This window comes from Pyxicephalus adspersus, chromosome 4 (genome assembly GCF_032062135.1).
Source record: "Pyxicephalus adspersus chromosome 4, UCB_Pads_2.0, whole genome shotgun sequence".
NCBI classification, from domain to species: domain Eukaryota; kingdom Metazoa; phylum Chordata; class Amphibia; order Anura; family Pyxicephalidae; genus Pyxicephalus; species Pyxicephalus adspersus.
In genome coordinates, this window is record NC_092861.1 from 90,365,615 (window position 1) to 90,389,329 (window position 23,715).

Consider the following 23,715-nt stretch of genomic DNA (forward strand, 5'->3'; position numbering starts at 1 on the left):
GAGCTGGCAAAAAACAAACCTTCCGGAGGATTAACCACGGCTGCAAATGAGCACAAGATGCATATTAATTTCATCCAAGATGCATACACTTTTCTAATTTAGAAACAGACTCCTTGATATTACTAATTTAGGAAATAATGTAGATAACATAAATAACAGTGAAAAAAAACAAACAAACATACCATGGTATAAAAAATATTTAAGAAGAATTTATTTCCTAACAAAACAGTTTACAGCAAATGAAAAACGCAAAAAACAAAAACAAAACATAAGCTTATTTTCAGATAGGAAATCAAATTTAACAAACTATTTACACAATTGTAATCTGTTTACACATAAAATGGTACTTTTATGGTAACATATTATGTTTGTTTATATGCTGCTATACATGCTTATTTGTTTGAAAGTCTTCAGTGCTAGGTCATGAGTTTGGATTTTCGTACTGATGAAAAAAGCTGCAGGCAGAAAGGCGACTTTGTACAGATTTAGCTATGTCCTGCTGTGTATAGCTCTGAATATACTGCAGTGCAGACAGGCAGGTTGTAAACAAAGCAATGTTTACACTGGCAACTGTAAGTGCACCAGGCCAGAAATGTAGATTTAAGTGGATATAACAATAAGGAGGGAAGAGAAAAAGCTATATATATGACCATTTATCCGCCAGAACTGTCCCTGGCTTCTTTAAACTCTTCCAAGCTATTTCACAGACACTTGCACAATGCTAATATATAAAAAATAGAAACTTAGAGTCTATTTTATATATTTTTATTTTTAGATACAAACCGTTACTTTCCAATCCTTTCACTTACCAACAAAAACAGAAAGTTTTGTTTCTGTTATCCTTCTCAACCCTATCATCTACTTATTATTATAATTACCATCAACTGGAACAGTAAGTCTTTATATTTTATACTCATTACCAAAAATACACTATTGACTTATTTGTTAGTGCCATTCCATCAAATTGTAACATCCAATTATTTTTCCTAGATACCACCTCTCCTCTTTTCCAATCCCCATCCCTAGGTACCCTCAAAGGTTTTCAAAGAATAAAGTTTTCTCAACCACCAATGGTCAAACGTCTTAAACTCTCAGCTTTTTGTGAGGTAAGATATACACTTATATCTTACATGGAACATTATGCGTCACCATCTTTTTTCAACATCATTTAATCCATTTTAATAACTTATTTCTGTTCCATATAACAGATGAATTTTGGTGTCTGCAACAAAACTCATTCCCTTGATGCACATTTAAGCATGATCAAAGAGCTAAGACCTATAGAACAGGTTAACCTCCTATCGATATTGATGTAAGTTTATTTCTTATTATATACTTTTAATACTCTTTTTATAACATTACACTAATCAATGTTATTTAATAACCTATAAAATCACTTCTCTTAGATCTTCAACATACGCCGTAGCTCATCTCTCTTCCTAATTCTATCAATTATATTGGAAAATTCCATAAATTACAGTAAGTTTTTCCACTTATTAACGTCCTTATATTAGAGCATATAGTATTGTAATAAGTACTTGAAACTTAATTACGCTCTGACTTACAAGTAACTTGAAGTTTGTTTGGGAAACCATATGTCAACATGAATATACTCAGTAATATTAAATACCTTTTGTATTCATGATATATGAAAACTTTTGATGGATGCACATACTTGTACAACTTCAGCAGTATTGATAAATCACTTAACCTTGTTAAAACTTCTGGAAGGTATTGCATTAAATTTTATTATTATTGTATTTTTTCCAGCACCTTAAAACTCAAGTCTCTCTATCCGCTGAGAAAGCCAATTTGGGTGAAACACGTCAGGAAAATAGACATTGAAGTTCTTCAGGTAATTGATTTTGAGTCTTTTTTGTTATTGTTTACTAAACTTGTAAATTACTTGTATGGTGACAGTAGGAATACTATGTCTAGAATATGAATCTAGCACAATGGGTTTCTGTTAAAAAGAAGTTTTCCTTTATTTAATTTCATATTTTGAACACATTATTAAACCCAATACACTTTTGAAAAAATACTGCTTCAAAAGCCTGCTTTTTGTCTCCCCTCTTTATTGTTATCTGATCTCAGGCCTGGCAGATGTATAAACTATTTAGGACCCTATTAGTAAACAAACTTTTTGGGTGGTTACAGCTTTAAGCCTTTTTGGGGCTCCTATATAATGAAATAGCGAATTTGGTTAAAAAATGTACGTCTTTGCTGTGCAGTGCTTTTACACAGCAGTGTAAAACAATACATATACATATGCTAATACACAATAAAAGTGTATATATCTGACAATGTGTACAAAGCAACTATAGTAACTGGAACTGGCTTTTGTTAAGAGCTGCAAAAAGATTATTATGCTGACACAATAGCTGCTCCCTATAGTCATTTTCATAGAACAAGGAAATGGAACAAGCCATCAGACTGTTGCTCCTTTACACAGCAAATTGCAGCAGTAAAGTTATGAAAGCTAAAAGCTCAGAACAAATGGCATTTAAACTGTTCACTCAGTAAGGTGAAACATTCCACTGCAAGAGATATTTCTTCCTGCTTACTTAATCAACTGAACTTTAGTCACTCCAACCATTCAGTCATGTGAATTAGATATTCTTTACACGAACTTTCAGTGTTTTCACTATGCTAAGTAAATTAGGCTTATAGAGTGATATGTCACTTTGCTAAGTGAATGACCTTAACCCCTCTAGTAAATCAACCCAGTGTTTCCCTAACTGATAACTTTATAACTGTAATTTGCCTGGACACACAAACCACAGCCAACTCCAAGAATCCTTTGTCAAGCTTTATTGGTAGTCATAAAACAAGACAGGGTTAATCTTAGGTGATTAGTCCAATAAGCGGCACAGAGGGGTAAAGCAGAGACAGGTCAGGAACAATTCGAGGTCAGGGCAGACCAGGTCGCTATGGTAATGACAAAACAGGTTATTATAAAATGACACAGAGAACGCACCCAAGCACACTGTACTCACAGAGGCTTATAGCGGGCAATGGTGTTCAGGAAAGGTTCTTCCTAAATGGCCAGACTGCCCAATGACCTTGTGCCACCTGGCGCCATTTGATTGGAGGGTAACTGATTGGGGTACAAGAGGCACGCGAGGCACCTCTTCCCACAGCATCCCTGGGACGTGCCCTACTTTGCATATCCACAGGAGTGCTGAGAACAGGACTTTCTGTAATCACGTCCATAGGGATGCTGGGGATGCCGCCTGGCGGAACAGTAGTTCGGCTAGAACGGATCCCTCCGCCTGCAGGGAGAGACACGCTGCGAGCAGGGCAGCAGCCTCGGCTATGCTGCCTTCTGCAGCGGCATCTCCCTCTCCGGCTGTGATCCCCAGGGATGCCGCAGGCTCGCAGGACGGGTAAGTTCCCTACAATAATTAGGAAAATGAATGCACTATAAAAGTATATGATTATGTATATAGGAGATATCCATCCCTGACCTCTGATGATGTATGCACTTCTGTTCATATTCCCCAGATAATGGGCAGAAATTAGTATATATCTGAATGGTATTCCTAACCCGGTTTGTCAAGCTTTCATATCAGATAAAACTTTTGTTCATTTATAATTCTGAAATATTGTAATACCAGACAGACTGGTTTGACCAGACAGATCTAACATTCCTAAGATCATGTTACTCTTTACTTTATAAATAGTGTAATGTCTTTCAACAATAAAAGGCAATGCATTTTTTTTTCTTGTATTTCCTACAAATCTGTTTTTTTTTATATTTTAGTGGACAAAGACAAAACCTTAGGCATTGCCAGAAATGTTGCCATAGGCCTGAAATTGATCATTAATGTATAAACACAGAGATTGTTCTTCCTGATTGAAATATGGTTGATTTGGCTTTTTGAAGCCCTCCTCACTTGCTGTTAGGTCATTATAGTAATCATTTTCATTGCAAATGTGTCCATAATGAAGACAATCTTTGGTCTTTGTATACTTAGGCTCTTGTGAAATCCAAATGCTTGGATAGTCCAGAAGACAGTCTTCTGCAGCATTTGCACCATAAGTTGAATTTCTAAGTTCCACGGTTTTGATTAAGGTAACATTGGGATCAGTGTATTTCTGACGGAAGTTAACGTAGCCTTTTCTCAGTTGAGTTTCAGTTGAGACATATCGTTTATTTTGTGAATTCTCGTCACTGTTATCAGATTCCTGTGAGTGTTTATAAAATTCCATACCTTCAAATATTGAGGAAGCCAAAAATGTATCTTCGGATTTGTAGTCGCTAGCACTAGATTTGGTTTTTACATCATTAAATATCTATTGAAAGCAGAAAATATATGGAAAATATTAAAAATACACACATACACATACAAAAAATGGGTTTTACCTGCCAAAGTGATTTGTATTTCTGTCCTTTCAGTCCTTAATATTTCACATAGCATAGCTCTATCTGGCTATAGAAGGGATCTAGTCTCACTCTATTGCAGATCTGCCTTCTGTTAAAGCTCTCCTCTCTCTTCCAGTCTGTGACTGGACAGTGATAAATGAAGCAGTACACTGATAAGATCATCCCTGCCATTTTAAAGTCTCTTCCGGCATACAATATGCAATTCAACATGCCTGATTGGTTGCTTGTGCTGCTTCTGTCCCTCTCTAAGTGCTATTCTACAGGGACTGCAAGAGGATGATTCCAAGTTCAATAAAATAATTACACTGCCTGCATTTAAATATACTGTAATTAGGAATGTATTAATGATTAAAGGACTGCAGTCACTTTTGTGTTTTATATCTGTTTTAGGTTCAGCTTAAATATTAGGAAGCTTTTCATGTACAGCAGCTATAATCCCTATTTATGAACCATTCCAAAGCTCTAAAATGAAGACATGAATAGGCTATGCCCCAGGAGGTGTCACTTCTAGCAGGCAACATTTCTGGTATTAGTTTTGGGCTTTTACAGAGCCTCATAACCTACCTCTAGCTCCAACACATTAAATTGTGGGTGACAGTGACAATGCAGGCTGTGACTAAAACCAATGTAAAAATAGGGAGGCATGCAATCCTGATTACCAACAAGCTTAGCATTAGGGATGAGCGACCAAAATATTTCATTTCGATCTTGCTGCGAATCGGGCCTTTCTCGCATGTAAGCAAGAACGGCCTTGTGATGCGCCACGAGGTCATAGGATATCAAGGAAATATATATTTGTGGTTCTTTTTTTTTTTATTTAAGGTGTACCAACATGGACATACAATTAAAAAATCAGATTTTATAGCATGTCATTACTCATATTTGAAACCTTCATTTTTAGAAACTACCAGGTACAGATGCTGGTTGCTATGGGATGTGTAAAGTAAAAGTTTAATTTATTATTATTGGATAAAATATGCAAGATACTTACCAGATTGGAAGGAAGATAGGTCTTGGGATGTAACATTTGCCGAAACACAATAAGATACACTGCTAGAATTCCAGCTATTATCAAAGAAACACATATGACAATGGCAGATCCCAAAATTACTTCTTTGGTTACCAGGTCTGTAAAATAGAGATTGTATAGCAAAAAAAATGTTATTCCTATTATTGGTACTAGTTTTAAATACAGTTTTGATGTTTGTGATGTTACATGGAGGAAACAAACAAGAGAATGTCATCATGAAATTGAAATACCTAAATCTTTTATCCTTTTTATTAGCTGTTTTCATTAGTATCAGAAACCTCTGCACTTACGTAAGATATGATATTGTTTTATGTTTATGCAGGGCTGAGGTGTGCATTGTGTCTTTTTTAGTGTTGATCGAACAGCTGAGTGTTTGATTCAGCAGCTATTCGATCGAATAGCTCGATATTTTTCGGGTGATCGTACGCCAAATTGGAACACCATTAAAGTCTATGTGGGGGGGATTTGGTTTTTTTTCAAGATTGTGTAAAAATTCAAAAGCAATTAGGGGAGCGGAGGTGACAGCTTGCATCCCTAGGAATCCTCCTGTTTGGGGATCGCAGTGGAACTGCAGATGAACTCCCAATGGAGTTTCTCCATTGAAAGTTCATCTGCAGTCACATTGAGTGGAAGCACTCCTATGCCTCCTATCAGCTGTGACTGCACGTTCCCACGCTCCCCAGGCTGTACTTATCAATGATGAGTACAGCCCGGTGACCATGGGAACTGAACTCAGATGAACTCTCAATGCAGAAACTCCATTAAGAGTTCATCTGGAGTTCGCCTTTTTTGTTTTAAACATATTTTTAAACACAAAGTTTTTTGGGTCAGGTCTGCACGAATTGGAACTGCCATTTTCGGGTCGAATATAGGGAAAACCCGAATTCAAACACCAACACTAGTCCTATTGAAATATTCTACGTACATGTAGACGTCACCAGTGTTTTAGCGATGGGGGAAATGATAGGAGTGTATGGTGAACTTTAGAGACAAATGTAAAGGAATTAATACCTAGGCAGCATTGTCAAGACCCATCATTGATTTGGATCTTGAGAGTTTAAATGGCCCATCACAATTTTTTTTTTTGTAAAACATGCGTTGAACTGCATTAATGCAACACACAGTAACATATAAAATTAGGTGTGGTGCTAAAAAAATAGTGCATTGTCAATTAGTGTATAGTCCATTGAAAAATGAATACAAATTTGTGATTAGACTTGTGTCTCTTGGCATGTACTAATAAAAAGTAACAATAGCAACCCCAGATATCTTACATATTTAAACACCCAGACATAAAAGTTTACCCACCATTTAGGTCAACGCACACACTTGGACTTGAGTTGCTTATTTTTTCCTCAAACATCATCTGTACGCTGATGCAGTAATGACCAGGAGGTAGTTGTGTTATTTTCCATATGCTCTGCTCTGTGACATCAGTCCATAGTAACTAAAAACAAAAGGGAGGTGAGGGGAAGCGAGGGGAAGCAACGACCTCAGTAATAAAATAAATCAAATCACAGATGTGCATAAAGGAAAGTTTTCTTGACAGACAAAGGTTAACCAAAACCACAAGTAAGGTAAAATGGAGATCACATTACTTTTGAAAATAGTAGTTAGCTGGTTGCACTACTGATCTAATTTTGAAACCACTGACCCACAAGAAATTTAACTTTACTTTTACTTTGGTTGCTTCTGCATTACCCCAAGCATTAAAGTCAGAGATGACCATAAAACTAACATTTTCAGAATGTAGTCGGCAAACATCCTCTACGTATTTTTCTTAGTACAGTCTTCCTTTTAATAAAAGGAGGTGTTTACCCTAAGGCAGGTGATATTTTCTCTAACCCTGTACCTTTCATAGATTATTTGAATAGTACACATTTTTGCTGATGCTAATCTTCATAGAGGTATGTACAGCAGGTGTGGAAATGCAAAACATTCTGTTTTCACATATTATACTTGTCTATCATGTTTATTTGATAAAATATCAGAGATGTACGTTTGCCTCAAAATGGGAATGTGCGCACCTCCACCTTCTTGTTGGGAGGTACATTGTACTTGCACAAAAGCACTTCATATACTTTAATCTCATGTATTTACTTTGTTATTTTAAAAAACTGTGGTAGTTTGACCTCTTGGCTACAAAAAAGATAGAAAATGGTATAGTACTGCTGTAATGAACATATCTTTCAGTATTAGAGAAAATATGCTGAAAAATAAGTTGTAAAAGTATTTCAGCAATCTAATTTTATGGAAGGCACTTTGTCTCCCTCTGCTGGTCAATTATCCACATTACCAAAATATATTACTCATTTCATAAAATTGTAGTTATCCACAGAAACCCCATTTTGGGTTCACCATAGTCAAGAAAAAGATGACATTCTGCTGATTGCAATGGTTTACCACTTGTAAAGTAATACTGTAAAACAGACATTAATTTTTTAATGGTTTAGTACCATTCAAAAATCAGTGTCCCCGAAATGTGGTATCAGCGCCCCTCTTACCAACTAGATAAATTAGCAAAAACATTGTAATTATGATACTTTATTGACATGAATTCTTGAAGGAGTAAGCAGCCTGACCAGAAGGAACCTGTCCAATTAGGAGTAAATGGACTGAAATAATAACATCTACATTCAAAAAGTGAATGCAGATGTAAACTTTTACTAAATAGTTATGCATTTTTTAGTTTAAATAATGCTTAAATCAGCTACATGCATTCCCAGAGCATCAGAATGAAAATGTGCAAACTCTTAGAGTGTATTTTTGCAGACATAGCCTAAGTATAAAAATCTGTCACAGTCTGTGGAACAAAAAACTGTACATTTCTGCACTTTAACCTCAGAAATGAATATTCGTTGTTATTCTTTTCCAGGAAAGGTCCCGAGAATGCAAGTACTTATCATGTCCTGTGTGCTTGGCTCTAAAATTTTAGAATCTTATTTCCAAAGAGGAGCCTATACAGGTAGAGCTGTTGCAGCTCCTACATAAGAAACAAACCCATAAACATGACAATAGCTGTTATTTATATTGGACTTATGAAGGACATTTATTCGACATTTGTCTCTTTAGGCAACCAAATTCCATTATCGGGCAGAGGCATCCCTAAGCAGTACTGTGGGGATCATTTCAGGAGGACTGGACTCAGGCTTTCATGGACTGGTGTGGCTGTTCTTTTTTTTAAGCATGCACAGTGAGATGGTCAAATTTTTTTTTCCATTCTACGTCACCCGATCCAGCGCCTGGGTCGGGTGATGTAGGATGAAGAACCCGGAAGAAGAGGAGAAGAGGGCAGGCAGGACCTGATGCAGGACACCCCTGGAGGGATCAGACTCCCCTGCAAGAATAAAGGTAAGTGTTTTTTTTTTTTTTGGCTTTTTTGAGTTTAGTGTCTCCTAATAAGCATACCTTATTATTTTATAACTGTTAGTACATTAGTGCCTCCTTACCCACTCCCAGAAGTAGTTAAAAAACTATAGTAATTACAATCGATAAGAGATAAGTCCATTATCAAACTAAAAACACAAAGAGTTTATGTCCCCAAAAGTAGATCCAGCATAAATTATGTCATCCAGCTATGTAAATTAATTATCACAACCCAATGACCGTAAATGGTAACCTTGAGCACTCCTTTCGCAAAATAAATGTGCAGAAATACCTCAAGGTATCCCTGCACTATTACCTCACTGCAGGAAATCTGTCATTTAGCAGCAGTAGATGGTCTTTGATTGATAATGGACTTACATTGCTGGAGGCATGATTGACGTTGGTGGCATAAAATAACTTCTGTTTGAAAAACAGTATGCCATTTTTTTTTTATTTCAATAAAGTTCTTTTTAAAGTGTAACTAAATGAAAAAAAAAACTTTGAAAAAATGCAAGTACACAGGTTCATAATTGAGGAAGGGACAGGCTATCCTCACTCCTTTACTGATATCTTCACCTGGTCTTCCCCTGGGTTTGGGAACTTCGGACATCTTGATTGGCCAGAGCTGAATGTTGTAACTTTTAGGCATGTGGGCAGACAGGTTTGTTGGGATTGTACACTCAGCTGTGCATGAGGAGCTCAGTGTAATTTATAGGGAAGTTTACAGAGAGACATAGCATGTCCCTGCTGCAATACAGAACCTTCCTGCTCATTCGTTTTAAATTTCTAGGTTGAATTTAGCTTTAGTGGTGTTGGCATATTATTATGTAACTTTAATTATTTCGGAGAATAAGTAAGGAGTACTAATGTACTTCTAGTGAGGCCTAGCTTCATATGGAAAGACTTTCCAAGGACACTGCCTATTCAGCAGATTGATTTGTAGCTATTTTTGCTCATTTTCATTTCAGTTTTACACCTGCTTGGAGATTGTTCCCCTGCATAAACAGTTACTATCAGCATCTTTACACAGTGACCTTCTGCCTGTCACTTACATAGTTACATAGTAGGTTAGGTTGAAAAAAGACCATAAAGTTCAACCACTAGGGAAATAAACATATCCCAGATATAAAACCCTATAAGATATAGTTGGTCAAGGGGAAGGCAAAAAAAAAAAAGCCCCGGTACAATTTGCTTCAACAGGGGAAAAACATTCCTTCCTGATTCCATGAGGCAATCAGATATTCCCTGGATCAATAGAAACTGTTATCTTTACTTTAAAACATTAATACCCAGTTATAGTTTGTGCTTCTAGAAAAGCATCCAGCTTTTTCCTAAAGCAATCTATAGAAGTTGCTGAAACTACTTCCTGAGGAAGCCGATTCCACATTTTCACAGACCTTACAGTGAAGAATCCCTTCCTTATCCAGAGATTAAACCTATTTTCTTCCAGACACAAAGAGTGCCCTTGTGTTCTTTGTTATGTTCTCAAAGTAAATAATTGGGAGGAGAGTTCTCTATATGGACGGTTTGTATATTTATACAGGGTGATCATATCCCCCCTTAAACGTCTCTTCTCAAGAGAGAATATATTCAGTTCAGCTAATCTCTCCTCATAGCTGAGCATGCTGTTATTAAGTCTATGATCTACCAGAACCCCCAGATCCTTTTCCATTTCTGACTCCCTTAAATGTATTCCCCCTAGACAGTATGTAGCATGCATGTTGTTAGCCCCCAAGTGCATAACTTTACATTTATCTATATGAAATGTCATTTGCCACTTGGCTACCCAAACAGTAAAGGTCCCAACAGTAAACAGTAAAGGTCCCAACACTGAACCCTGGGGTACACCACTAAAAACCTTAGACCATTCAAAAATTGAATCATTGATTACAACTCCCTGGTCGGACAGTGTCTCCCAGGGTGGACAGTGTCCAAATTCCATTTTCCGTTTTCTGGCCACAAAGGCTGTTTGTCTTGATAAAGGTGTGTCTAAAACTGAAGTTTTTTACTGACCTAAGGAGAACACAAAAAGATATAAGTTTAGGGAACCCAAAACATGGTATTTACAGATTTAGCCCTCTAAGGCACATGAAAATGCCATATGGTATTTTTTTTAAAACATGTTTTTATATTTCTTTATGCCCTCCATGGCAGTACCAGCTCCACATGACGTTTTCATAGTAGTTTGCCGATAAGCTCTGAAATGTAATTGAAAAATTCATCTCCCAAAGACTTTTGCTGTCATTTGGCATGACATTTGCTGTATAATGTGGGTTTGAAAAATTTAAACAGACTGGCCATCTCTAATCAAGAAGATTTTTCATAACAGGGAAAGGTAACAATTCGGAAATTTGTCCAATAATGTAATGCAGTAGTTCACACTAAGGGGACTTTTTAACTCATCAAAATTAAAGTTCAAAGTAAAAGTCTTTGTTAATAACAAAAACCCTGGGTGCTCAATCTTGGCTCCTAAGCATGTTTCTGTGCTTAGCAGAAAAATGAATGAGGGTACTACTAACTCAGGCCAATAGAGAGGTAGACGTTCATTTATATAGAAAGAGATTTGAGAACCCTTAAAGAGATTTTGTAAGAATAAATAAATAAAACATGCATTGCCCCCTACTTCACAGCAGGCCAATAGTGATGAGGCAGTGGGCAGTAAGGAACCACCAAGCACAGCATACTTAGGAGCAAGACTGAAAAGAACAGCATTCAAAGGTGTGCAGTGGGATTTGAGTATTTACAATATTCCTTTCAGATATGTATTCACTAGTTTAGTTTAGAGACAGGCCTGGACCTCAGGGGATAGGAAGCCCTGCTGTATACAAAATTGCAGCAATTCAAAGTGCCAACACCACTGGAAAAATGGATTAGGTGCACTTGTTAGACATAACAAGGTACTCATTGACCTGGTTTGTTTCCATTAAACATGTTTGACATGTAGTTTGTAGAGCTAATATTGTGAGTCAGTGGTAGGCCTGAAATTTTAATGAACTGGCTGTCATAATGAAACAGGTCTGGAACACTCCTAAAGAAGCCATCAAACACTGTTACATCCAATAACAATATAAATGTCTTACAGCAAATGGACACCATACCTCTTACTGACTTTCAATTGTGATATTAGGTAAAATTGTTATAGTCCTTTTAAATGTTATTTTTTTCAAAGCCTATAATGTTGGTATAGGTTTTCCTATTTCTTTTTCTGCCCACGTATTTTCATACTTTGGTTTTGTAATAAATCACAGGAATATACACTTGTCAGTTAACCCCTGATATTAAGTAAACACGGTTATCTTATCTTTCTGAATGCAATACAGCAGATGACAAGCCAGTTATTGCTAAACGTCTGCAAATCTTTTGAGGGTTTAATGGAAGTAAATACTTCCTTAGATTTATTAGATTTAACGGTATATTTTGCCACATTAGGGCAGGGCTGGATTTAAATAAAAATGGGTTCAGGACAACAAATCATACTAGTGGACTAGGAATTTAACATAGAAGAAGAACTGCTTGAGGAGAGAAAATATGTTCTCATACGTGACACCAATTCAATTTTGTTTAGAAAAAAATACAAAAAACATATGTGATTAAAAATGCTAATAATTTAGATTTCCAGTAGGACTGACTGGGCCTACATGATATAGTATAGTTTATTTTCAATGAATATTTGTTTTAATTACTAGGCATTTATCCTTAAATTGATACCATTTGTTTTGCAATCCTAAAAATTGCTTTTCATAATTTTGTTTTGTATTATATAAAGATTACCCAAAGATTTTTAGATAATCCGCTAGAAAAAAGAACTCAATGGTTCAGTATAATTCTCATTTAACAGTTGTTCATCACTGAGAAAGAAGATTGTTTAGAAGAGTGGTGAGGTTGTAATGTGGTTACCACTTCCTCACCACCTGCAACCATCCTTGCCCGCAGTTGAGATGCTAATTGCAGTGTCTCATCTTGCTTATGGAACCCCACAGGAATCTAAGGGGGAGGGGGGTAAGACACAATAAATATTTTATAAATAAATATTTACTACGGGTTGCACCCATAATATTTGTGTCACAGAGCATTAAAACTTTTTTAAATAAAGAATACAAGAGAAATTGTTTGCTTTCAGACAGCCCTATGTGGCATTGTAGAAAGGAAGAAGGAAGGTAGGTAATTAAATCACTTCCCCATGCATCTTGGGTTTTTACACTCTAAACAATATTATTCTTTTATTTAGATAAAGTTAAAAAAAAAAGAACCTTTTCAAAATGATACTTTGTAATACTGAACTCAACTTTGACTTTGTAAAGCACTTCGTAATGTGTCGGAGCTATATAAACACAAAATAAAAACGGCTTGCTCTTTATCCATTGAGAAGATATGTTCCCTGAGTTTGCTTTTACAGCTGCTTGCATCTTGTTCTCAACATGCTCTTTTTGTAGTGTTTCTTCAGTCATATTACAGAAGTTCTGTGTACCTTTACAGTCTGGTTTATCTGTCCATTCTTCATCTCCATATCTGTAATTCACAAAGAAGAACATATCTGTATTTTGTGTCCCGGTTTTTTCGTATACATAAGGGTCTATTTATTAAACAAGAAACCAGACATTACCTCAAACGTTCCCTGGTGGGAATCTTCCAGATCCATGTGTTTCAATGGCAGTATTTGATTCCCATCAGGGAATGGTTGAAAAAAATGCCTGATTCCGTTTATAAATAGAGCCCATAGAGAGATTTTCATATTATAGTAAATTCTTCTGGGGAAAAAATAGGGTTTGCAATGTGTCTTTATTCTTACGTTTTAAAAATAGTCTGCCCTAAATAAAAAGAAGGATTTGAAAGGCGACAGATTGCCACTTTATCATCTCTTAATAAAAGTGTGACTGGCCTCACAAAACCTAAATCGGCAATCAGAAGCTACATTCACTTAAATAGAGGAACTTAAAGAGATTAACACTTTTTAAAGTTGTGATCAGCTAATACAAACTTACATCGCAGCCATGATCAATACATTTTGAAATGTAGTAGTTGTGGTAAAAGTGCTAGTCTGGGCGTTTCAAACAAATACAACCAATATCCCGAACTGAGCCTATAGTATTCTCCACTTTATATAGGCAAAAAATAGGGTCCATGTACTTTATAATTATGGCAATCACCATCTTTTACCAGTTCAAGTGTTAATCCTGATGAAAATTGGCGATCTTCCCAGGTGGCTGCCTCTTTAAAAATGAACAAACCAGCTTTGAGTATAATCCACTTACTTTACAAATAGGGTACTAATTGTTGCCAAACAAGAACTTGATGTGTTCAAAGGACAACACTAACCAACAGAACATGAAATTGTGACCTTTGTTGATATTGGAGAACAATGGTGTTTATGGGCTCTGGCTTCATGAAGTAGAAATAGTTGTTTTGCTTACATGAAATCATAAAGATATCACAGCACTCTCCCCTCCCCTATTTGTAGTATCTAAGATAGAGCAAAAGAAATGTGAGTGTTTTACTGGCTCTTCATTGTTCTGGGCACAGACATTGCACCTCCCATCAGGGCAGAACCTTTGCATTTCTTTTGCTTCATCTTTGATTTTTATTGCTACCTGTTACCTTGTTGGGTAGATTGACACTTCCTGTGTGAATGACACAACGCGGTTTAATGCATGAAATAGCGTCACCAGGAAAGTTATGCCATACCTCCCTACCGGGACACAACAATAAAAAATACATTGGAAAGTATCTAGAACCCTTTCACTCTACCAAAATGAAAAACAGTGTTTTGGGTTGTATTAAGCTTTAATTGAGCAGAGTGCCTAGTATTGTTCTGTTGAGATTTGCTGCACAAAGGAACTTTAACCAATCTCTCTTCTGCCATATACATGTCTTTTCACAACCTAGGTAATATTTTTTAAATAAATACCAATAATGTAACATTCTAAAACTTGTGCCTATATGCCTATTGCTCTACACAATTCTAACTTTATTAAAAACTATATGTGGCAGAACAGAATAAGAGGTCTACTTACGCCCTGTATTTCACTTCATATGTGCATGGAGTTTCACACACAGCTTCCCAATGCAGTGTGGTATTGAAATTTACAGAACTAAAATACACATTTACTACTTCAACCTTCATATCCACAGCTGAGATATCTAAATACAGAAAAACAAATGTAAGATCAACCAAGATTAAAAAAAACACAAACAAAAGAGAACTTTGTTTCTCCTGCTTTATAAGGGCTTAAAAGGTCAGTCCAATCAAAGGTAATATAAGTGTTATAAAGGAAGTCTGTTGGATTTACTGAGTTTAAATTGCTTGGGAACTCCATTGGTGAGGTTTGCTATCTCCTGTTAGCTCCGGTCTACTACTAGAGGACAGTGAGTATAAAAGAATATAAAAAAAAATATTAGTAATTCAACAGGAGGAGGGCATTGCATTTGTTGTAGCAGGCAAACAGACTTCAGATTCTGAGGCCTGAACTGTCACTAATGGAGTTCCAAATAAAATGAAAACTGTTAGCGTGGTTTAAAGTAGAATAAGTCAAAATGTATCCTCTGCTTTAACAGCTTTGACACATAAGAAATATTTCTAGGAACAAAATCCTTTTTACAAATAACTACCCAAAATGGTTACTTTTACTTTACTTGGAGACTGTTAAGATAACCTTAGCAACAACAAAACTTGCATTTTCAAATGGAAAGTTCAGCAATATCATCCTTCATATATTTGTTTTATAGGTTTCAAAAATATATGTAGCCATTATTAGCAGCACCATTAATACTGTTTTGCAGAGCAGGGTGTTAATTCTCCAAAAATAACCTCTATTAGCCAATGAAATACCTAAAATGGTTACACGTATTAATTGATGTACTGGATCTGTAGACTAAATATAATGCTGGGCAGTGGAGTGATGTTACTAGGGTAGCACAATCAAATGAACTTTTTTTTTTAAATAAAAATTAACCACAGAGTTGTAAACAAAACAGTGCTTTGAAAGATGTTGGAATGTTCTGATATGATGAATTGCAGAGCTTTCTGGCAATAGATAAACCGTAGACTCCTTTTTTCATGTATTTCCCAGGCTATTACCTATTACCATGCTTTGATGGTAAAAAAAAATTGTGTTTTGGGTTTCAAACCCATTCTTTAAAAACCAAACACACCTATGATTTACTAAGGCTCTGTGACTGTACAACCCATGCCACATATCAGAGGCTCCTATGCTTTGCACAGACAGGTAGCTCCCACATGCTGTGCAGCCAAAGCCTCAAATGTAACTGGGTCACTGTCAAGAAAGAGATTTCTCTTTCACAGCCACTGCTACCACTCTGTATAGAAGAGATCTAAAAGAAATAAGTAAGGAAAAGTAACATCCAAATGTTTGTACTTCACAAACAATGTAAGTGCAGCATAAGATAACCTATAACATTTTACATACACTTTAAAAATCCTTAAAAAAGATTATCTTCAAAACAATCATTACTTAGGATATTAATGAGTATTAATCATTTTTTTAAACAGCAACATATTACACAGTGTTGTATAATAAATAGGAGCTGCAGATGACAAACCTGCATACTTGACACAACATACTAGAAAAAAGTACAGCAGAGCTTGCAAGCTAAGGATGTAAGTTTAGCATCTTAGTAGTAAGCCATCATACTACAAGACCAAACCTAACAGCAGAAGGACATTGCAATTTGTTGAGTTAGATCACAAGAAGGATCATCAATTTATATTTATTCTCTGAATGTTAAGTGTACATGGTAATGCACAGATGAAAGCAAGTGATGGTATAACTATAAATAAATGGCATTAAGAAAAAAGTAACAGGGATATACAATTTTCAGCAATTATTATTATGTCTATATACCTTAACTGAAAAAGAAACAATATAAGTAGTTTCTTTCTTTTGTATGAAGATACATGTATTACTTACAGAAACAGCTCAGCAGACAAAATTTCAGGATGAAAACCATCTTGCGTCTGTTACAAACAGGTGTTTTGCATGGCTATTTGACTTTGCTAGCATAGGAAAATACTTCCCTTTTTTTCCTAACAGGTAAAGGAGAAGTTGTTTCCCCCATAGAAAAACTTTATTGCTCCTCCCCCCTTCCATATTAAAGTGAACCTAACTTTGTCCTAGAAAACATCTATAAGATAGTGTGTACACATAGCAAATGAAAGTTATCTTGTTTGTGGAAAAACTATTTTACTGCTGTGGTTAGTGCAAAGGCAGGCAGAGGACAGATATATCTCTATTTCAAATTCATAGGAGCTCTGCTTGTTTTAAGACATTAGAGAAGGTTAACCTGATCTAGCCATATTTGGTCAGAATGGTCATATGTTTGTAGCTCCTCCATAACACTGGCAGATGTTTCCTTGCTAAACTTGATTGATAATGATTACTATTGTATTATACACTGATATACTGATATACCCCTATCATTCATACTTGCTTTGTACACAGGTACAAACATGCATGTTTCAGGGTAGAATTGTTGTAGAAAGTTCATTCTTTACACATACTTCTATTGGAGCACTTAAAAGAAGAATGCAGGGTCTGTTATACAATACTGAACATTCCCTGACAGTACTGGGTAATGGATTACTTCCAAAGATAATGATTAGCTTCATTACACCTGCTTCCTGTAAGACTTGCTTCAACACAATACAGCAGCTGGGACCTAGACAGATGGGAAAAAAGGTATGTGTTCTAAAATTATATATATCATTAAAAATATATCATTGCTTTTAAAAAGAAAAAACGTGCCTCACTTGTGTTTACTTGTCTGCATGTTGTTAACCTTCTGTCTCTGGTAATATTAAAGCACATGTTGAGCTTTATTTCAGTTTTAGATAAAATATGATAGGATTAGAAACTCTTTCTAGTTTTTTTTGTTCAATCTATTTTAATAGGATTTCATTTTAACAAATCTGCAATGAAAAAATGATACTTCAAAGAACAGAACATAAACATCAAGCCAAGAAGTGTCTAAAACAAATACTCCAAATGAGACAGAAATATAAAGAAAATGACATGCAAATATACCTAAAATATTTTATTAAAAATCACTTTCCAGTGCTCCCTGACCTGAATTACCCCAGGCTGACACAGCTATCCCTCATTGGCACCCAATCCACAAGCCAAATTAGTGACAAGGCCTATCTAGGTAAAACAAACTTATTTCCAGTGCTCAAAAGACTACAGAGTCCAAGAATTGAGTTTAAAACGTAACCATGTACCATACTTTTAAGGAGCTTTGCTAATTTAGGGAAACAACATGAGTTAAAACTCCTACTGTATGCAGCTTATGTAACCTGCACATGAGTCGGCAGGAGGAACCACTGTGTATGGAAGAGGGAGCAGAAATTCACATATGAGCAGTAATGTGGTCTCATTAAACATCAAACCCTTGATATCAGTCGCAGAGTAATCAACAATGGGTTCCTGTGCAGAACTGGCTTGGGCCCCCCATGGGAGACCTGTTGACTGAGAAGGGTGTTATATCTAGAGTGATTCTGATATTCACTGAAACATTTTCAGGTGGAGAATTTTGTCCCAATGTGTTTCAATGGCAGTATTTTAATTAATTTCCCAAAGGAATGTTTCAGTGAATGTCAGATTCATAGCTTTATAAAAAGACAAAAAAACAATCCTGTACACAGGGTACAAACAGGTAATTGTTAAAACGTAGCAAAAGGGGCAACTGTTGTAATACATAACAGCAAATAAAATACACAAGCCACAAATATGTAATTGACACCATGTGACAATATGTCAGCAACAAGTGGGAAATTGTGACATTTGTTTAGACAACACTCTCAGCCCCTCCCCCAGCAAAAATTATGTCACCTAAAAAATACTCCCTATTTACCCCAAAAAAGGTAACCCAGCAAAAATTCTCAGGCAAACAGTTCCACCTTCACCCAGTGCAGAAACTCCTAGCACCACTACCAACATCACCTCACCCAGCAAGTCTTAGGCTAAATACACACGTGCAATAATTGTTTAATTGTTGTTGATCTTTCACAATCCTTTACAATGACAAAAGACTGCACAATGCATGAATGAGCACTGTACATACAGCATTGTTCTGCTCTATATAGAGGGGAGAACGACGGAGCGGCGCCCTGCTGCGCTCTTTTCCCTTCACTTCTAATACGATTGTTCATTGTCCGTGGAATCGCCAGGACATTCGTTTGGACAGTGGATGCTCTGTACACATGGAAGATATTAGCCCTGACCCGGCTATCAGACGAGAACCATTGCATGTGAGTATTACACTTTATTTTTTTTTCTTTATTTGGAAAAAAAACAAACAACATAAGCTTTAGTTAAAAATATAATTGGGAGGTATTAGGAAGACAAAGCTGAATTAGTTCCTCCTTATAAATCTCCTATATTGTGCCTAAACCATTACCTTGACCCTGGGGACCACTTGGCTGCCCAGTGGTTTAGCAGAAGCTAAACAAAAGCACACCCAGTGTCTGTACCCCGTGCTGAATACCTGCCTATCATAATAGGTAAGCTTGATAAATCAGACTTACAGTAATAAATGGCAGTAAATATAAGATGTCCCTGAGAAAGAAGCTGAAAGGAAAACCTTATAGGGACACTTTTCTAGTGACATTGGATAGCACGGAAAGTCAAGACAATTCTCCTCAACAAAACAATAATAAAAAATAAATAATTGGTATTCTAACATCTTTTAGGGCTCTATTTATAAAACAGGGAATCAGACATTCGCTCAAACAGTCCCTCTTGGAAATCCCACAGGTCCATATGTTTCAATGGCAGTAACTGATTCCCTTAAGGGATTTTTAGGGAATGTGAGATTACCTGTTTTAAAAATAGTCCTTAGTCTCTCTAAAACAACATGACAAAACATTACTCATCAATAAATTATAGGTTTGCAAGCTATTTTTAAAATAATTTAATGTCTCTTAAATTTACTAGGTCCAATAAATCATATTCTTGAAGGATCAGCTGCTGTTTGGGAACAATGTTTGCAGAAAATCAACCACATATTTTATGCAGTAATAAATACAGAAGCAGGAAATGTGCAGCTGTACATGTAATAATGTAACACCTCTCTTCCCACTAGAACACACAGCACATTGTTTCTGGTCACATGCAAATGAGCAATTGCTATGAGTTATGTACAGTTAATACATCTTCCAAGCACAATAACATCTCTATTCATCCTTTTTCTGTTAATTTATGAAAAGAACATTTAAATTAGATGTAAACTCTAACTGGCTGACATGTGTTTTGCAAAGGTATCAGGTACAGAAATATTTCCATTTTTCTTCAGAAAATAGTTTTTTATTTTACATCCATTTTTAGTGTATATGCACTTGAACTGCTATAATTGTTAGGTGCTGGTTTAATTAAAAATAAATAAATAAAAAATAAAATGCTACTTACAAACAGCAGTAGGTGTCTTTAAAAATTATATATTGCAAGATCTTTAAATATGCATCTGTCATAACAGTATTATACAGCACCACTCCAATGTTTACTGATGGCAGCTAATGTGTTTTCAGGTTCCCACCCTTCCTCAGAACCTCCGAACCATTTTTGGGATGATAATGGCTAAGCTACAAAGGGTGTGTCGATCGGAGTAAAGGCTGTTTTGAGTCTCAATAGCCCCTTTTGTGGTCTACTAGGTGAAATGATCAGCCCAAGTAAAGGTAGGCCTGGGGGTCTTGTGGTGGGAGACATTCATTGGGAAGCAGACAAATCGTGGGTGTGGATCTGCTATTCTGAAGTGCTTTAGATGAGACGCAGTGCGGGCCTGGAACTCTGTTCGGTGCTGGGCTCACTGGTTTACCTAGTGAGATGATAAGATGATGGGTAGGAATTGGATATGAGGGCTTACCTGGTCGATGCCGGCACGGCATCTGTGTCCACTTGGTGATGCCCGGCCGGCATCTGCGTACCCTGCGTACCCTGTGTAACCTGAAATGTAAAATAAGAAGTATTTTTAAATGCCAAATGTATTACTTTGACATTTAAAAATAATAAAATAATCATACCACCAGGGGAGTTATTTTGTATATGAAAGTTACAGGATAGCTATTGCTAGTTATTTATAGAAATGTTGTGCTAAAATAATTTTCCGAAGTGTCTGCTTTCACTTATCCCTGCCCTGACACAAATCTGTCCCTTTCCTTGCTAATGAGCACTTTTTCAGGATTGCACCAGTGAGAAGCTCCCCATTTGCTGCAAATGCACCAATCTACACTTTCCTACTCACCAGCATTATACAACTCAACTCTCATTACTTTGCCAGCAGCTTACACGCTCTCTTTAGTCCACCCACCAACACACTTTACTGCACCTTACTGTCATCCTTCCTCCTGCCCCATGATCTTACCTGTATGCCATGTCCCCTAAATTGTCACTACCACAATGGCCACCACTCAGCTGCCACACCCCCCTTACCTACATCCCCACTCTTGTACCCTCTAGAATGGGCACAAATCTAAGGATTTATTTTCCAAATATTGATTTAAAATAAAACATTTTTTTTTATTTACAAATTATTTGTGTGGTATGCATATACACTATATTAAATATACCCTCTGGGGTTGGATTTTATTGTTGTTCCATGTATTGCTGTACCCATGTGCACCATTTCTTGCTACTTAAAGATAATCTGAAGAGATGCAATTTTTGCTTTGTAGGAAATAAAGTAAGGAAACATCCCAGAACAGTATCAAGTATCTGTACAAAGCTAATGCTAAAGAAGGGGGGGGGTCATATTATGTACATATGTAAAAAAATATCATAGTGTGCAGAAAAAGGATGAATAAACAATGGCTTTATTGTTAAAGTAGGTAACTAATAAAGCTCCACTGGACTGTGGATTTTTAGGTTAGGGATACATCAATATAACAAAAAATTGACCAATACATAGGTAATGTAATGAGTTATATGTGTGCAGGATATCTAATACTCAACGCATTTCGCAGGAGTGCTTCTTCAATAGGTGGAAGTCAGACATCTCAAAGGATTGGTCATAGAGGATATTGAAGCGGGGCTAGTCTGGGTTATGCTTATGCCGTGGGGCCTCACAGAATACGCATGATCCAGACTAACCTATTTTACCATTTTTCCTTCCATCTTTCATTCCATTAGAACCTTATTAAGGTCTATGTTTTTTACTTCTTTATATTCATACACAAGGGAGCTGGAATCATACAACCTACAAGGTACTTTCCCTACCTCTGACACAGATTTAGAGATGGTAATGTTAATAAACTTGTAATTTTCACACTGTTATAAGATAACATGATATGACTCAAAGACAGCCCTATTAGGTACAGTCAGAATGCAATTCACTTACTTTTAAACTGTTGAAAGGTATTTCACTTAAGACGGGTTAATGATGTGTTGTGGGTCTAAAGAAATTGGACATCAGTCACATTAACAGGTATGGGGAGAAGATTGGGGGAGGGGATGGTTCTTTAAAGTATTTAATTTCATTAACTGTAACTTCTCTATCTTTAAGACTACCAGCAACATTATCCAATTCCCTGCTGCTCAATCAGCAATGTTGCATGGGGCCATTTGTCTATGGCTGTGATTGTCTCTGCAAATGGTAGTGTTTGGTTTAGTGCTTACTTAGGTCAATAAAGGAAAGTGCTTAGGTCAATAAAGGAAAATATTCTTCAGACTGGGTTCTAGTAGTTGAACGGCTTGGCTTATCTTTTTTACAGTATTTTACTTTTGTTTGGTACTACACATTGCTTTCATCCTTTTATTTTTTTCTCTGATCTTTATTAATGGATCTTGCTATGATATGGCAATGGACTTCCTAAAGCACTGTGTAATATGCCAGCACTATATGTAAATAAAAGTTAATAGCAGTAGCTTCGATCAGTCTCGTGGAATGTATTTCCAGTCCATGAGTGTCTTCAGTCTCCAGCAACTCTTCAGTCTCCAGCAACACCTTTGAAATCTCTGACATTATGCAGCATGTATAAAGTCACCGATGAGTTCTGCATACCCACAGTATTGGACTATCTCCTGTTTCATATCTGCATACTTTGACAGCTGGGAAGATTCAAGTGGTCTAAAGAAAACACATAAATACTTGATCCCCATACCCATGCTGCTCTTGAACATTTGTGTAATTTGCAGAGGTAATATTTTTCCCAACCACAGGTACTATCACTCCTGCTGAAATGTTTCGTCTGCACAATAAATGGAGAAAAACAAAGACATGTAAAATGATGATAAACAAAGTTTAAATATTGTGTAAAATAAAAAGCATAGTGGTTCTTTAAATTTATATTTCCTATATTACAGTAAAACGAAACACCCAAGTAGTATATTGCCAACGTTTACATTTATGTCCACACCTACGTTTGCCTCCATTGTAAACCAGTTTACAGGAACTAATCTTTGTTTGAACTGAAAAAAATAAGGAAGAGCTGTATTTTTTTAAAATATGTAGCTTGGTTTTATCACTCAAAAAGTGAACTGGTTATCATTTATAAACTCTTGAAAGGAAAAAAATGACCAAGCACTGGATAGGCAGATTAAGCAGACCATCAAAAAAAAAAAAAAGTGTGCATTGTCAGGGCATCCTGCTTCTTTCTGAAACACTTTCTGAAACCCTCCTTTAGGTAAATATGTACCTATAATATTATTTTTAAGAAATCTATTTCAAGTTTTTTGGAAAACCCAGGTTCTTCTAAGATAGTCCATCTTCACCAGTCTTGGAGGGCTTTAATAAATCAGGCCTGAAAGGATCTGCAGGTTTCTTGGCTCTATTCCTCTCTGATCTCTCACGTCCCAGTATCCCTCAGTGCATCAGAACAGGCGCCCGGGAAGAATCACTGACACACACACTTGTACGGTATCAAGCAATCTCCAACTTTATTGTAACAAACATCTAGTTTTATAACTATCACTGTGCGTGCATGCTACCA

General features: G+C 36.3%; 1 protein-coding gene and 1 long non-coding RNA gene across 6 annotated transcripts in view; one reads left to right on the forward strand and one right to left on the reverse strand.

The window, feature by feature from the left end:
- Positions 1-1,863: 1,863 nt before the first annotated feature.
- On the reverse strand, positions 1,864-6,833 carry LOC140330097 (uncharacterized). The gene is made up of 3 exons (XM_072410437.1): positions 6,726-6,833; positions 5,379-5,515; positions 1,864-4,296 (listed from the first exon to the last, which is right to left on the reverse strand). Exons 1-3 carry the CDS (start codon positions 6,781-6,783, stop codon positions 3,781-3,783), a joined length of 711 nt encoding a protein of 236 aa, XP_072266538.1. The 5' UTR covers positions 6,784-6,833; the 3' UTR covers positions 1,864-3,780.
- Positions 6,834-15,088: 8,255 nt separating this feature from the next.
- LOC140328982 (uncharacterized) overlaps positions 15,089-23,715 on the forward strand; it is a 119,723-nt gene continuing 111,096 nt past the window's right edge. For 2 of the 5 annotated variants that reach the window (XR_011920377.1, XR_011920381.1), the window contains exons 1-2: positions 17,295-17,476; positions 20,320-20,466. This is a non-coding gene — a long non-coding RNA (uncharacterized lncRNA). Of the gene's footprint in view, positions 15,147-17,291; positions 17,477-18,204; positions 19,045-20,319; positions 20,467-23,715 lie in introns of those variants that run through there. The other 3 variants (XR_011920379.1, XR_011920380.1, XR_011920378.1) reach the window with 3 other exon arrangements.